The sequence below is a fragment of the Dendrobates tinctorius genome, unplaced genomic scaffold, assembly GCF_039654945.1.
Source record: "Dendrobates tinctorius isolate UK_male_01 unplaced genomic scaffold, ASM3965494v1 ptg000064l, whole genome shotgun sequence".
NCBI lineage: Eukaryota > Metazoa > Chordata > Amphibia > Anura > Dendrobatidae > Dendrobates > Dendrobates tinctorius.
Window position 1 is genome coordinate 36,230,783 of NW_027361732.1, and position 15,666 is coordinate 36,246,448.

Below are 15,666 nucleotides of genomic sequence, written 5' to 3' on the forward strand. Positions count from 1 at the left end.
TGACAATTAGGCTTAATGTGTAGACAAAACATTATCGAGTCTTCAAAAACTAAAATACAGTACACCTGACTATTATATGAGAACTAGATGGCACTATTATTTGCACATTGCATAGTAATATTTTCATTAAAAGTATAATTTCTAATTTGTAAGGAGGCTGCAGTTTTTACAGCTATCTCAGATTGACAAAAGGCCACAATATGCCTCTCTTGGCTAGTGGACAAAAATATTAATTAAATATTGCTTCTTACATTTAAATGTAAGAAGTTGAGTGATGTATCTGGCCACAAGCCAGTAGTCACAATCTAATGGAAAAGATTGTTGTGTAGATGGCTCAGAAAACCTTCTGAGCATTGAGTTTAAAAAGAACAATAAATAGAGGTATTAATACGGGCATAAAAATTACTCTACTATATATTATTAATATTAATCCCAATGTGGTCAACTCCTTTAAAAAACAGTAAGCAGAGAAGCAATTTTATCAGATAATATTGTCCCCTGATTCGATTCTCCAAACCCAGCAAAGTGACCCTGTAAAAGAATGTGGAGAAATAATTTAACGATATTTGAAATTGGGTTATTAGAGCTACAAAAATTGATATTTCCATCTCTAAAATCCTATTACAATATGTACTAGGTGTAATAATAATATCAAATACCTTCAATTGGAAATTTATTATAGTTCTATTGGTAAGCTATGTAGCATTTCCCATGTGCAGGGCATTATTGTGGCTTAGGTATCCTTAGTTAAAAACACTCATATGGTGACAGCTGTTAGTTTCTGTAACCATGGATATCTTAGCTACTAAAATGCCCTGCCCATAGGGTAAGCAACCAAGCGATTTGGAAGAACGACACAACATTTCTAATTGGAAGTATTTGTTAATATTGTTATTATTACACCTATTACATATTGGGATAGGATCCTGATATTGGAACATCATTTTAAGTATAAAATCAAAACAATTCAACCATCAGCCCCAGAATGACTAAACACAGACGTTGGTTTTAAAACATTTATTGCAAGAGCTAAATAACTGTAAATAACGTTGAACTGGCAAAAGCAGTAACAAGGATAACTGGTTAGATACATATTCTGTCATAATCATCAAACACCCCTCACAAACTGACAAATTACTGCAAAAAAGCAATGCACCCTTTCCCCTTTTCACGCCTAAATTGTGGATAAAATTGTGAACTTCTATACACAAAATATATTTCTTAGAAAAAAAAAAAGAACCATCCATTTAACAAACTCTTCATAAATGTTTAATTGTGGCATAAGATATTTTCTTTTCAGTAAGGATTTTTTTTGCATGCTATTTATTTGTTTAAATTGTCTGTCATGCCTTAACTAAAACTTTGATAAAATCTTCCGATTTATGTCTACGTGCAACTGAGATTCTATGAACATCAGAATTCACTTTTGGCTAAACAGTGATATGATTTTTTTTTCCTGCCAGGAATTGGCCAATGAAGTTAACAAACATTATTTAACAACATAAATTGATACCTAACCTTTTCTGCCAATTGGCCTACTAGGAAAATGCCCTGTTATACTATGGAATCACAACACATTGAATATTTTGTGGCTAATGATCTAAGAAAAAACACTTGTGTTATTACAGCACACTAACAACAAAGGGTGCCATGTTAGCAATAAAACTGTTTTCAAAACTAGATCAACAACATTAGGACTATAAGATTATTTTATTGCAGGGTATTATATGTCTTGTTTCCAATTGCATTTAATAAAAAGAATTTCCATACTTTTCCAATTGACATTATGTATAAATGCTTAACTTGAAGGACATATTAATGTATTGCCAAGTTACTGTAACTCCTCTTCAGAACAATTTAATTGCTAATTGGCCTTCATACATCCCTACCGCACTAAAACATGATCATCTATATTTTAACACAAGTGTTTTAAGTTATTATATGTTAGACATAAAACACTGAAACACTCAACACTTGAAGAGGAACGTAAAAAAGAAAATACTGCAGAATGCAACCGACACAAAATTTTGCTACAGTATATAAGTGAACTTTATAAGTACACAAGATTGTTAGTAGTAACTTGCTTCTATTTACAGGTACTTGAACACTGAATGACATACAAGTGTCCACTTACATTATTAATAGCACAATAGGTTTCATCTTTAAAGATTTAGCTGGTTTGTTTTGAAGTGGATGTCAAGTATAACTGTTCCAGCACATATCGACAAGAGCACAATTCATCTAATTTGATATGCTTCTCAACTACAACAATCCACCCTCAGTTCGGTCTTTTTTCCATTTCCCTACACCATTACAGCAAGATGTCTCCTGCAGTCTATAGCAGCAGTCACAGGTAAATTAAATCTTGGAAAAAAAAGAAAAAAAAAATATCAGAGTTTTCAACTTCATTCACGAAAATAATCACAAATCTAGAAATACATTTATTCACATATATTCAAACACCATATTATCAATGGTGTCCACACAAAAGTATGCATATTTTTATTATATGTCGCATAGTTCTAGAGGTCTACTCAGTACTTGAAGCTCTGATCACACAATTATAGCAAACCTATTTTGGCTAATGTCACTGGTCCAAAAATACAAGTTTATAGTTGCTGCTCCTTTGGGCTATCCAGAGCACCTGAGACTTGCTTGTAGGACTTTAAATTTGCCAAAGGAATGTCACTCATATGATTTCCACTTGTGAATTGTCCATCAGTAGCGCCATATTGATTTCGGTCATTGAATTGGTTTTGGTTGCTATCTTCTTTCCATGTTTTTGTCAATGTATGTCCATTAACCAATTTGTCCTTTTTCAGCCAATCTTTTTGAGGTGCAAACGTGGAAAGAGGTGATTTTGGTTGCTGGTAGGGACCCAGGCTGGGTGGCATCCAGCAGTTATCAGAGTGGCCCAAAACCAGGCATTCTTGGGTACACATTTCCGTAGCTTCTGCTAATCCTCTAGGTCCAAGAGGTCCATCTGCGTGAAAAGCAAAAACATGAACATTATGTATGCAAGCTTAGTTTATAAACATATTAAATGTAAATGTAATCAAATTCAATTTCTGCTTAACACATTAGGATTAGGTAAAGCAGTTTTTACCTTTTAAATTGCTGACATGAGAAATTTTAGTTTATGTTTATGTTGCCTGATATTAAAAGAAACCATCCGCTCACTATACAATATGGAAAAATAAATATTTATTGTGCAATGTCTTAATAAAAACATACCAAGTTCACAATTAGTATTACAAATAAAACACAAACAAACCTTAATTTCAATAATATATTTTTTAATCTGTATTCCCTCAAAAAAGATAGGTTACAGTATGTACTTTAGTATAAGACGATCCAAGTATAAGCCGAGGAACCTAATTTTGAAATGGAAAACTGGGTAAGCTTATTGACTCGAGTATAAGCCGGGTATGCATTGTCCCCTCATCCCTGTCCTTGTATGCTTGGTTCCCCCTTCGCTGTCCTGGTGTGCGTAGCTCCCCCAATCCTGTCTTGATATGCGTGGCTCCCCTGTCTGTCCTGGTAGGTGTGGCTACCCCATCACTGTCTTGGTATGCGTGGCTCCCCTTCGCTGTCCTGGTATGCTTGGCTCCTCCCCTTCCTTCCTTGTATGCATGCTTCCTATTACAAAAAAAAAACATCCTACTCTCAGAAAACTCTCTTCTCGACCCTCTCCAATCCGGTTTCCACTCTTTACATTCTACTGAAACTGCCCTTACTAAAGTCTCTAATCATCTACTAACAGCTAAATCAAATGGTCATTACTCTATGCTAATTCTCTTTGATCTCTCTGCAGCATTCGACACTGTGGATCATCAGCTCCTCCTCACATGCTCCGTTCCATTGGCCTCAAGGACACCATTCTCTCCTGGTTCTCCTCCTATCTCTCTGACCGCTCCTTCACTGTATCTTTTGCTGGCTCCTCCTAATCTCATCTTCCCCTTACTGTTGGGGTTCCTCAAGGATCAGTCCTAGGCCCCCTCCTCTTCTCTTTGTATACTGCACCCTATTGGTCAAACAATCAGTAGATTTGGTTTCCAGTACCATCTCTATGCTGACGACACCCAATTATACGTTTCTTCTCCTGACATCGCGCCTGCCTTTCTAGAAAACACCAGCGACTGTCTAAACGCTGTGTCTAACATCATGTCCTCACTATATCTGAAACTGAACCTGTCAAAGACTGAACTCCTTGTGTTTCCTCCCGCTACTAATGTACCTATACCCGACATTGCCATTTCCATGTGTGGCTCTACTATTACTCCCCAGCAACATGCCCGCTGTCTTGGGGTCATACTTGACTCTGAGCTTTCCTTTGTCCCCCACATCCGATCACTGGCTCGCTCTTGTTATCTGCACCTCAAAAACATTTCTAGAATTCGACATTTTCTTACTTTTGACTCTGCAAAAACTCTTACTGTTTCTCTTATTCATTCTCGTCTCAACTATTGTAACTCCCTTCTAATCGGTCTCCCTCTTACCAAACTCTCCCCCCCAATCTGTCTTGAATGCAGCTGCCAGGATCATATTCCTCGCCAATCATTACACCGATGCCTCTACCTATTGCCAGTCATTACACTGGCTACCCATCCACTCCAGAATCCAGTACAAACTTATTACCCTCACCCACAGAGCCCTCCATGGCTCAGCACCACCCTACATCTCTTCCCTTGTTTCAGTATACCATCCTACCCACGCCCTCCGTTCTGCTGATGACCTGAGGTTAGCATCCTCAATAATCAGAACATCCCACTCCCGTCTTCAAGACTATACACATGCTGTGCCAATTCTTTGGAATGAACTTCCCAGGTCAATATGATTAGTCCCCAATCCCCACAATTTTAAGCGTGCCCTGAAAACGCATTTATTCAGACTGGCCTATCGCCTCAACATATTAACCTAATCTATCCCTGTGTGGCACAGCCAAATGTTTTTTACCACAACCAGGTTCCCCGCATCATGTTCCCACATGCTTTATGCATCCATTAGCCCTCTGCATCCGTACTGTAACACACTTAACATTATGGCTGGTCCATACAATCAGGGCAACTGTTACCACCCACCTTTCGTGTCTCCCCTTTTTTCCTCATAGATTGTAAGCTTGCGAGCAGGGCCCTCATTCCTCTTGGTATCTGTTATGATGTATGTGATTATTGTTATGCTGTAATGTATATTGTCTGTACAAGTCCCCTCTGAAATGTAAAGTGCTGCGGAATATGTCAGCGCTATTGAAATAAAATTTATTATTATTATTATTATTATTACTCACTCTCCAGCATGCCCTCACAGCACCTCATTCCAGATTTCAGCAGCTCTTCGTGCACTGAGCGATCACGTGGCACCGCCCATTAAGATAATGAATATTCCCTCCATGCCTATTGGAGTGGAGACACGGGCACATTCATTACCTTAATGAGTGGTGCACAGGAAGAGCTGCCAGAAGCCAGCACGAATGAGATGCAGCGAGGGCGCTGGGACCAGCAAGATGCAGGGCACACTGGATGGTGAGTATGATGTCTTCTGGAAGCCGGCAGCTGCGGTTGCAGCTGTCACTGTGCACGCTATAAGAGAAATGAATATTTCTGGCTCCTGCCTCTGTCACCTGCTGCTCCACCGCTCCCCCTCCTCTGCCGGCTTTCTGGGACAACTGACTCATGTATAAGCCAAAGGGGGTATTTTCAGCACAAAAAAAGTGCTGAAAAACTCAGCTTATACACGAGTATATATGGTGCATGTCAAATCAAGAAACCGTTAACAGCCAAACTAGTTTTTGAAAACCCTATTTGGTGAACCTGAGATAGGCCTGATACATAGGGGCATATTTCACAGTGCATCTGAACTCAGCCTTAAGAGGCTGAAGAGATATTACTATTTCAAAATTGTAAAAAAAATACACATCCGATGTCAAATTTAAACATTTTAGTCCTTAACTTCACCACCGCATACAATTGAAAACAACCATACCCTCATAAAGGATACCAGGAATGTATATAAATTGTATCAAAATTACATTTATTAATCAACACACAAATACGTATCAAATATTATGGATGCTAGTTAGACAAACCAGAAAAAATGGGCAGGAATTGGCACATGTATACAAGCAAAATTATATCACTTAGTGGTCCATACACATTCAAATATCAGCAGGTAATCCAATCCCTAGTAACAGCTAAAAAGTGCACAAAACCATATAGTTAAATATAAAGCTTCCCTCCAAAATTTGCTTTAAACAGCCATGCTTGTAATAGGGCAACATGTTAATATAATCATAGTATAACACATAACAGGTAATAAAAATTCATCCTTGACAAGACTAAAATGAAAAGCTCCCTGGTAGGTAGGGTGTCTATGTGCAACTACTGGTAATGTGTTCAAAGTGCCAAAAATGAGATATTAAATCTCCCCTCAAGGATTTAACCTTTATGCCTGCAAATCTCAATGGACCAGCATAACGTGCATAACATATTCTATTATCTGTATGCTGTGTCAAAGCCTGCAACGTCTCCCCCTGATGCGCGTTTCGGCGTTCCTTCTTCAAAAGGGGCATATGAAGAAGGAACACTGAAAAGCGCATCAGGAGGAGACGTGGAAGACTTTGACACACAGCATACAGGTAATAGAATATGTTATGCACGTTATGATGGTCCATTGAGATTTGCAGGCATAAAGGTTAAATCCCTGAGGGGAGATTTAATATCTCATTGTTAGCACTTTGTACACTTTACCAGTAGTTGCACATAGACACCCTACCTACCAGGCAGCTTTTCATTTTAGTTTTATCCAGGATGAATTTTTATCACCTTTTATGTGTAGTACTATTATTATATTAACATGTTGCCCTATTACAAGCATGGCTGTTTAAAGTAATTTTTGGAGGGAAGTTATATATTTAACTATATGGTTTTGTGCACTTTTTAGCTGTTACAAGGAATGGGATTACCTGCTGATATTTGAATGTGTTTGGACCACTAAGCTATACAGCGGTAATTTTGCTTGTATACATGTGCCAGTTCCTGTCCGTTTTTTCTGATTTGACTAACTAGCATCCATAATATTTTATATGTATTTGTGTGTTGATTAATAAATTTAATTTTGATATAATTTATATACATTCCTGGTATCCTTTATGAGGGTATGGTTGTTTTCAATACGATATCAAATGTGTATCAAATTCCATGACTGCAAATCAGCTTGTGGAAAGTGACATGCCTGGAAACGTTACTCCTTTGATCCCAGTCATAAGGTTCTCATCTAGCCAAATCAGATCTCATACTTTGCACTGACGAGTGGAAACTTCCTGAAGCACAGTGTCATCAAATTGAGATCCTGGTTTGATTTTTATCCTAAGTCAAATGACAAGGCTCATTAAAGGGTAGATATACACCTCTAGAATTGCTACTTCCAATAGTTGGCATCAGGGCCGAGATGATGGATAGGCAGGGTTGGGAAAAAAAGTGACATAGCTGAATGCTAGAAGATGCCTGGCACCTTTCTCTTGGCGCTAGCATTCAGTCACAGCACCCTGGCCATCGCACGCTCCCTGAAATAAATTGTATTCGTGTCTGTCAAATGTGAATGCAATTGATGTCAGCGCCTCCAGGATGAGAGCAGAGGAGCTGTCATAAGCTCCTTACTCCTCTGGGGACTCCAGCAGAATACAGGCCACTTCCAGCCTGCGCCCTGTTGGAGACGGTTCATGCAGGGGATGTCGAACATCACCATACAGTGACATGATTGCACCATTCAGTGTCCACTAATGTACAAGACTGAAGAGTTGAAATGTACCTAAAATGAAAAATAACAGACCTCTCCATTCTTTGTAGGTGGGAAAGCTTGCAAAATTGGCAGTGTATCAAATACTTATTTTCGCTACTGTATGAAAGACTTATTGTGGGGACATACAAGCAACTGACTGTGGGGACATTATGAAGGGCTGGATGTGGGACTTTCTGTGGGGATATACGAAGAGCTGGCTGTGGTGACATGCAAGGGACTGACTGTGGGGATATACAAGGGGCTGGCTGTGGGATTGACTGTTGGGACATGCAAGGGGCTGGATGTGGGGCTGGCTGTGGAAACATAAGAGGGACTGGCTGTGGGGACATTTGAGGGGTTGACTGTGGGGCTGACTGTGGGGACATATAAGGGGATGACTGCGGAGACATGTGAGAGGCTGGATGTGTGGCTAAATGTGGGGATATACTTTGAGCTGTCTTTAGGGACATTATTAGGGGCTGGCTGTTGTGACATACATGGGCTAAATGTTAAGTCATATGAAGGGCTGGCTGTGGGTGATATCAAGGGCTGACTGTGGGGACATATGAGGGTCTTGCTGTGGGGACATGAATATTTCTTACTGTGGGGACATACAAGGGGCTTGTTCTGGGGACATATGTGGGTTTGACTGTGGGGACATATGTGGGGATCACTGTGGGGACAAACAATGGGCTGATCATTTTGACATTATGAGGGGCTGGCTTTGGTGACATACATGGGGCTGATTGTGGGTACTTATGAGAGGCTGACTGTGGGAGCGTATGAGGGCAAGCTGTGGAGACGTATGTGGGGCTGACTGTGGAGACATACAATGAGCTGACCATTGGGACATTATGAGGGGCTGATGTGGAGACATACATGGGGCTTGCAGTGGGAACATATAAGAGGCTGGCTGTGAGGACATATGAAGAGCTGGCTGTTGGGACATAAAAGGAGCTAGCTGCGGGGACATAACAAGAGGGGCTGTGGGATAGATCATTATGTGGGAGAATGTGGGAAACATTGCACTGAGAGGCAGAGCTGTGGGACATATAAATGGACTGTGAGGACATCATACTATAAAGAGTATGTGGGGAGCATTATATTGTATAGGGGGCTGTGGGGAACATTATACTGGAGCTGTGGAGACATCATACTGTATTGGGGGCTGTGGTGACCATACTGAATAGGGAGCTGTTGAGGATATACCCTATACTGGGGCTGTGTTGAACATCATAGTGTAAATTGGGGAAACTGTTGTGGATATCATATTGTATGGCAGCTGTGGTGTTCATCATATTCTGTAGGAGAACAGTGCTAGAAGAAAGTAGAGTTTGGGTAGGACAAAGTGGTGGGCAGTATGAGGGCATAGTGTGAAAAGGTAGCGCAGAAAAGATATGGAGAGAAGGCAGCGTAAAATAGGGGCACAGTATGGAGAGAGGTTAGCATAGATTGTTGACAGTGCAGAGATATAGAGAGTGCAAGGGAAAACAATGGAGAGTGGTCAACCATGGTATAGGTTGTGGTTCATAAGGGCAGATGGTGTGGCAGTTATATCTGATAAGGAAAGACAGTGTAATGTTTTTCGCTGATAATGGCAGACAGTCGGGAGGTTATAAATCATTAAGGTGGACAATAAGGAGGCCATATACGATGAAAGACTCATTTTTTGTTGCAAAATGTATTTGTCACATGGTGGACATGAAAACCATCATTCGAATCCCTTTATTTACAATGGGCTTTGTTTATTTTACAATAGGATATCCGCCAAATGCTGGAAATCTTAATTGAAACTAAATGGCCTCAATTATAGTTGTTATAACAGTTTCCAAGACTGTCCTATCTTACATATAAGATACACTGTATGTTGAATATTGCTATTTGTTCCTAGTATTGTGTAAGTGGTTCCCGAACACTGAATAATTCTATATCTAACATTGAAAACATACTTCATATTTAGCCTCAACCCCAAAGCACATCACTTTTTTTTAACTTTTGCTGGTATTTTTTTGGTGAAAAAGATAACAATTGTAATAGAAGTGGTCGTTAGAGCTTTATACCTGCTAGGGCTGGCGGAATGCACCAAATTATACAATAATAGTAGGTGCGTTCGCTGCCTGGGGTCCACCGTGCAGAGTTGGTATGCTGCTGCTAAGTAATGGTGGACGCTCAATATGGCGGTATAACACATGCGGGTTAAATGTCACCCAGTGTGCGCTGGGTGAACTCTGTTACCTCACAGAGCTGCACTAACGCTAATACACAAATGCTGAGCCTTTTTACACTCACAGCGCTCGGGGAGAAGACCGCTCGGTATATGGTCACAGGACTCTGGCCCCAGGACATAGGACCAGCGTCCCTCTAGACCTACTGAGCGTGTGGCATCGCAGCTGTGAATGCCATTAACAGAAACTGACTGCCGCAAAGCGATAGTGCCTGCCGTGGTACGATGGTGCCCTATGGCAGGCGACACCATCGGACGCTAGTGCTGGGAAGGGACGAGCACTTGTGGCCTATGGCTAGCCACTGGCTAATGCTGACTCTGCAACTAATTCCCTAACCACGTATGTAATATCAAAGGGAGGGGAATTTTAATGAGTCATTCACGAGGTACATGCATGCATCATCATCCACACATATAGCAACTAGAGTCTATACTAGCGCATGGCCGAGCGGCCATGCGAACCTTTTATAGCCATGCGCTTCCGGGACCTTCCTGATGGACCAATCGGAACAGGAGAAGGACCTGAGCATGTGACTCCCGATCCCCAATGGGAGATCGTCTCATGAGCATGCTCAGTGGGCCGAAGGAAAGACTTAGCCTCTGTAGTCTTTTGCTGCTGGCCAGGCTGCATTGCCATAACTGAACCAGAGGTGACAGTAGCAACTGAACCCACAATGCTGGTGTGGGCTGAACGCCGGGATCATGAAGTCTGCTGAGCAGGTTCCACTGCTGCTGGAGAGGAATGGGAGACCGAAGGTGGCAAGGCTCAGAATTCCTGCTGTGCAGCGACCGTAACCCAACGCCTAACAATACCTGATTCATTGGAGGTGGAGAGGAGGTATGTTAAGGGTTCCTTTAACTTAGTCTTTGACCCATTCCCTTTACTTGTGGGACTGATGTTTCATTGGAAGGGGGGGAGGGGCCATTGGTTTCATCTGCCAAAATACCTTGTACCAGCCCTGGATGGCATTAGAGTTCAAGACCTCTTCCTCAGTTTATAAATTTAAGGTTCCTAGGACAAGTTCTAATCAGAATTGTGTGAAACACACTGATCAACTTCATACAGATGAGACCCTATACTAAAATAGTTTCAGTACTGAGTCTAGAAAAAAAATGGTAATTGATTCTAGAGAAGTATAATCTTTCCTACAATGTTTCATCCTATAGATGATTCACACATGGAAATGGGCTACACAACTTACATTGAAAACATGCTTTTAAACTGCATCTGTGAATGCATACTCAAGATGAGGAAGCATAAGTGCCTGACAGATAATCTGAGATTCAGCAATCTGCTTCAGGACATTAAACTGTGAATTGTAGGGTGTAACATTAAAGAGAATGTGTCACCTTGCAGTTATTTATGTTAATCAATTACTTACTGCAATCTGTCTTTGATAACCACATCTGTATTTTCTAGGCCTATAGCGCTTGCTCCTGTTTGTAAAAATGCAGGAATTTATTGCTAATATTTTTAATTACTGTATTTCTTGCAATGCGTGCAAAAAATGTCAATGAACCATAATAAAAGAATAATATATTTTCTGAGAAAATATGAATAATTCAACCTGTAGCATCTAATCAATCAAAAATATGTCCATGCTCAGTGCACCTGAGTGAAAGGGATACCATATAGATTTTGTTTAATATTATTATTGATATTCAGAAGCACTTTTATTTCTAGAGACTCCATTTTCTTTAGATACTGATTAGGGATGTACAAAATAGTATTTTAGATGCACCTCTAACTTACAGTAACTAGAACTGATTAGGCCTCTTGTCATCACTTGGATCAATATGTATCTCATTGATGTCAATGTAATATGTTGCCTCATGTGATCATGATATGAGGCCTAATCAGTGCTGGAAGATCCAAAAACTGGAGGAAAAGATCATAAAACTGGAAGGAGAGCTGTGGTGGCAGGACTGGTGAGTCTCCTAGTCATTCAATATTTCTTATTTCTGGCCATAAATGTATTCCATTAATATCATAGCTGCATTTAAATGAATGGATATATGTAAGTTAAATATCAACTATTTATTTCTACATTGAATCCATATATAAAACTGTAAAAGCTGCAGTATTTATTAGTAATATTGTGAGGACAATCAAATCAAAAGACAGGTATCATCAATGCAAGGACAGTATGACTTTGGGTCTACATTACTTGCTGACAGGATAATATGGATTACAGTGAGAAGCAGTAAATTTAAATATCAAGTGCTACCAAAGAGAAAGATATGTGGAATTAATTTCTAGTTAAGCTGTAAAAGAAGGTTTAGCTAAGTCAAATGTAGTCTAATAATATGAAAATTGAAATTACCTGTTGCATTATATATAATGAGTAAAATCTTTAAGCACCTTTAAAAGAATTATTTGAGAAAAAATATGGCTGAGTGCACAAAACTTTTGTCGGGTGTTAACAGTTGCAAGAAAGGGTAGAGCTGATGTCACAGAACCCTTTGTAGTCTCATACACTGGCTGCCCAGCAAGAAGTCTTATGCTAGAAACTTATCAGCTTCATACACCATCCATTATTTTCCTTTTTTAGCTCCTAACTTCTCTTACGGTGCACCATGAAGATGATCTCTTTCTTTTCCTGTATGGGAACCTGGTCTCTTATGTCTGAGACAGTCACAATGGCCATCTTCTCTTTGTAATCTGGTGAAGCCCTCCGCAATTGACACGGGATAAAGTGAAACCAGTCCCTAAGTAACATCTGTTTTCCACTCTGTCTCAGTCTCATGGACAACAGATAGACTTTATGGCCAGGTTCACACATGCGAGGAATACAGCACTGCCGCCGGCACTCAGGAGAGGAGCGTGCTGCTCCATGTATTTCTATGCGGCCGCATGCTCCGATCCGAGTGTCAGCGGCAGTGCCGGGTATTAACATGCAAGATTCAGCCGTATTCCTCGCATGTGTGATCCCGGCCTAATTCCTAAATACCTACATTAACTTGATTAAGCACTACTCATAACCACTACAGTAGTCCATGTGAAGGCTGTAAAAACACCACATCATCATATTTCTCTAATAATGCAGTGGCTTGTCTACTGTATAATATGCAATAGCAGAGAGTAACATAAAGTGCAAAAGAATAATGCAAAATCATAAATGAAATAAGCTCAATTTAAAGGGGTTGTCCAGACTAAAATTACAAGTCTGAAATTACTGCAGACTTGTGAATCAAAATATTGTGCAAACTGCGCACTATGAGGATTCTCCTTCTCCAGTGTCAGCACTGGGAATGATGGTCATGTGATCTCAAGTTTGCAGTATGCCTACTCCGTGCCACAATCGAAATAGTCTGTTTCCGACCTTGTTAAATCTAGCCGGATTGTGGCTGGGAGTGTGCATATGATATACTTGCCTGCCATCCCCACTGCAGACAAGGGAGAATCCTCACAGCACACTGTTCACTCAATCTAAGGATTCACAAGTCTGCATTCACATGGAATGACTGCAGACTTGCAATTTTAAACTGAACAACCCCTTTGATATTAACAGCTTGACAAGTTTGTGACTTACAGTTCTCCTTCACCATAATACACATTTATAAGTTATATGTATGACAGTCATCAAAGTCTTTTCAAAATAGGGACCTACCGCAAATAATTGATACTGCTTTTACAGAGACCCTACTCAGCTCTGTTGTAGCATTACAATGTTAAACCTGATTCTTCTATCCAAGCACTCTATTTTTGAATCAACGTTTATTGCATTGGCGAAATTTAATTTCTATGGTTTTCTTAAAGCTAATACCCAAAATTGTCAGCTTGTCATTATGAGTTTGTCACTAGGTTTGCATTAATCTAAACTGATTGATAAACTGACATTAGTTTATTTACACCTGATTTCACATTTGATCCATTGTCCTATTGACAGAAAAATAAATGACAAATTATTTAAAAGCAAAAAAATCTTATAAAAGTATTAATTACCTTTACAAAATTATGCAGTCAGGCTTGAGAAAGGCTCTTTAAGCTGAAACGCCGTTGAATCCCCCATGGACTATTAAATAACCATATTTTTTTCTAAAAAAGGAGTGCTGCTTTAATCTTTTTATACTTTATTGAGGATTGGTGTATGGTCAGAATTTCTCTGTGGTCTCGGCTACCGGGGATAGCTGAGACCCCAGAGAACATGATTCAGGTCTGTTTCACTGACCAAGTGTTGTGGTCGCGTTTATTAACAGAATAACGGCGACCGCAAAAACAGTCTGATTTCCCATTTAATTTTTCTCTCCTCTGATGTGATTGCACATCAGAGGAGAGGGAAATGGGGTCCCTCAATTCCCTCCCAGTAACTCTGGAATCTCTGCATCCCCCGTGAAGTCCCCCTTTCGCCAGTGTCTTCTTCCAGGAAGAAAATGGCAGGCGCATGAGCAGTGCACCCGCTGAGATCTGCCAGCCGGCACACGGAAAGAATAGATTTTTTCTATTGGTTCATTTGGTCAAAGTGATCACAGTAATCAAAAGAAAAAAATAGTAAACCAGATCCCCTTTTATCGCCTTCTCAGTTAGGTAAAAATAATAAAATAAAAAAAGGATTTATTTCCATTTTTTCCATTAGGGTTAGAGTTGGGCTAAAGTTAAGGTTGGGCTATAGTTAGGATTATACTAAAGTTAGGGTTATGCTAAAGATAGGGTTGGGTTTAAATTAGAGTTAGGGTTGGGCTAAGGTTTGGGTTGGGCTAGGCTTAGGGTTGGGGCTAGTGTTAGGGTTAGGCTAAAGTGAGGGTTGGGATAAAGTTAGGGTTGGGCTAGGGTTAGGGTTATGGTTCAAATTACGGTTAGGGTATGCTGGGGTTAGGGTTGTGGCTAGCGTTATGGTTAGGGTTGATATTAGGGTTAGGGGTGTGTTTGGTTAGGGTTGGAGTTAGAATGGGGGTTTCACTGTCTAGATACATCAGGGGGTCTCCAAATGCAACATGGCACCACCATTTATTCCAGCTAATTTTGCATTCAAAAAGTGAAACGGTGCTCCTTCCCTTCTGAGCCCTGCCATGCATCCAAACAGTGGCTTTCCCCCACATATGGGGTACCAGCATACTCAGGAGAAATTGGACAACAAATTTGGTGGTCTATTTTCTCCTGATACCTTGTGAAAATGAAAAAAATTGGTTCCAAAGTAAATTTATTTTGGAAAAGTAAAATGTTCATTTTTTCCTTCTACATTGCTTAAGTTCTCATGAAGAACCTGAAGGGTTAATAAACTTCTTGAATGTGGTTTCGCGCACCTTTAGGGGTGCAGATTTTAGAATGGCGTCACTTTTGGGTATTTTCTGTTATATTGACCCTTCAAACTCACTTCAAATATGAGGTGGTCGCTAAAAAATGTTTTTTGTTGAAAAAATGAGAAGTTGCTGGTCAACTTTTAACCCTTAAAACATCCTAACAAAAAATATGTTTCCAAAATTGTGCTGATGTAAAGTTGACATGTGGGAAATGTTATTTATTAACTATTTTGTCTGACACTACTCTCTGATTTAAGCGTACAAAAATTAAAAGTTTTAAAATTGCAAAATTTTCAAATTTTTCCCAAATTTCAGCTTTTTTCATAAATAAATGCAAGTTATATCGAACAAATTTTACTGCTAACAAGAAGTACAATATATCATGAAGCAGCAGTTTCAGAATCAGTGGGATCCATTGAAGCATT

At 39.8% G+C, this 15,666-nt stretch overlaps 1 protein-coding gene across 1 annotated transcript in view; it reads right to left on the minus strand.

Moving 5' to 3' along the window:
* Positions 1–1,002: 1,002 nt before the first annotated feature.
* Positions 1,003–15,666, minus strand: part of LOC141094511 (protocadherin-9-like) — a 1,849,542-nt gene continuing 1,834,878 nt past the window's right edge. The window contains exon 4 of the mRNA XM_073580360.1: positions 1,003–2,983. Coding sequence (XP_073436461.1) covers positions 2,610–2,983 — 374 coding nt within the window. The 3' untranslated portion in view covers positions 1,003–2,609. The remainder of the gene's footprint in view (positions 2,984–15,666) is intronic.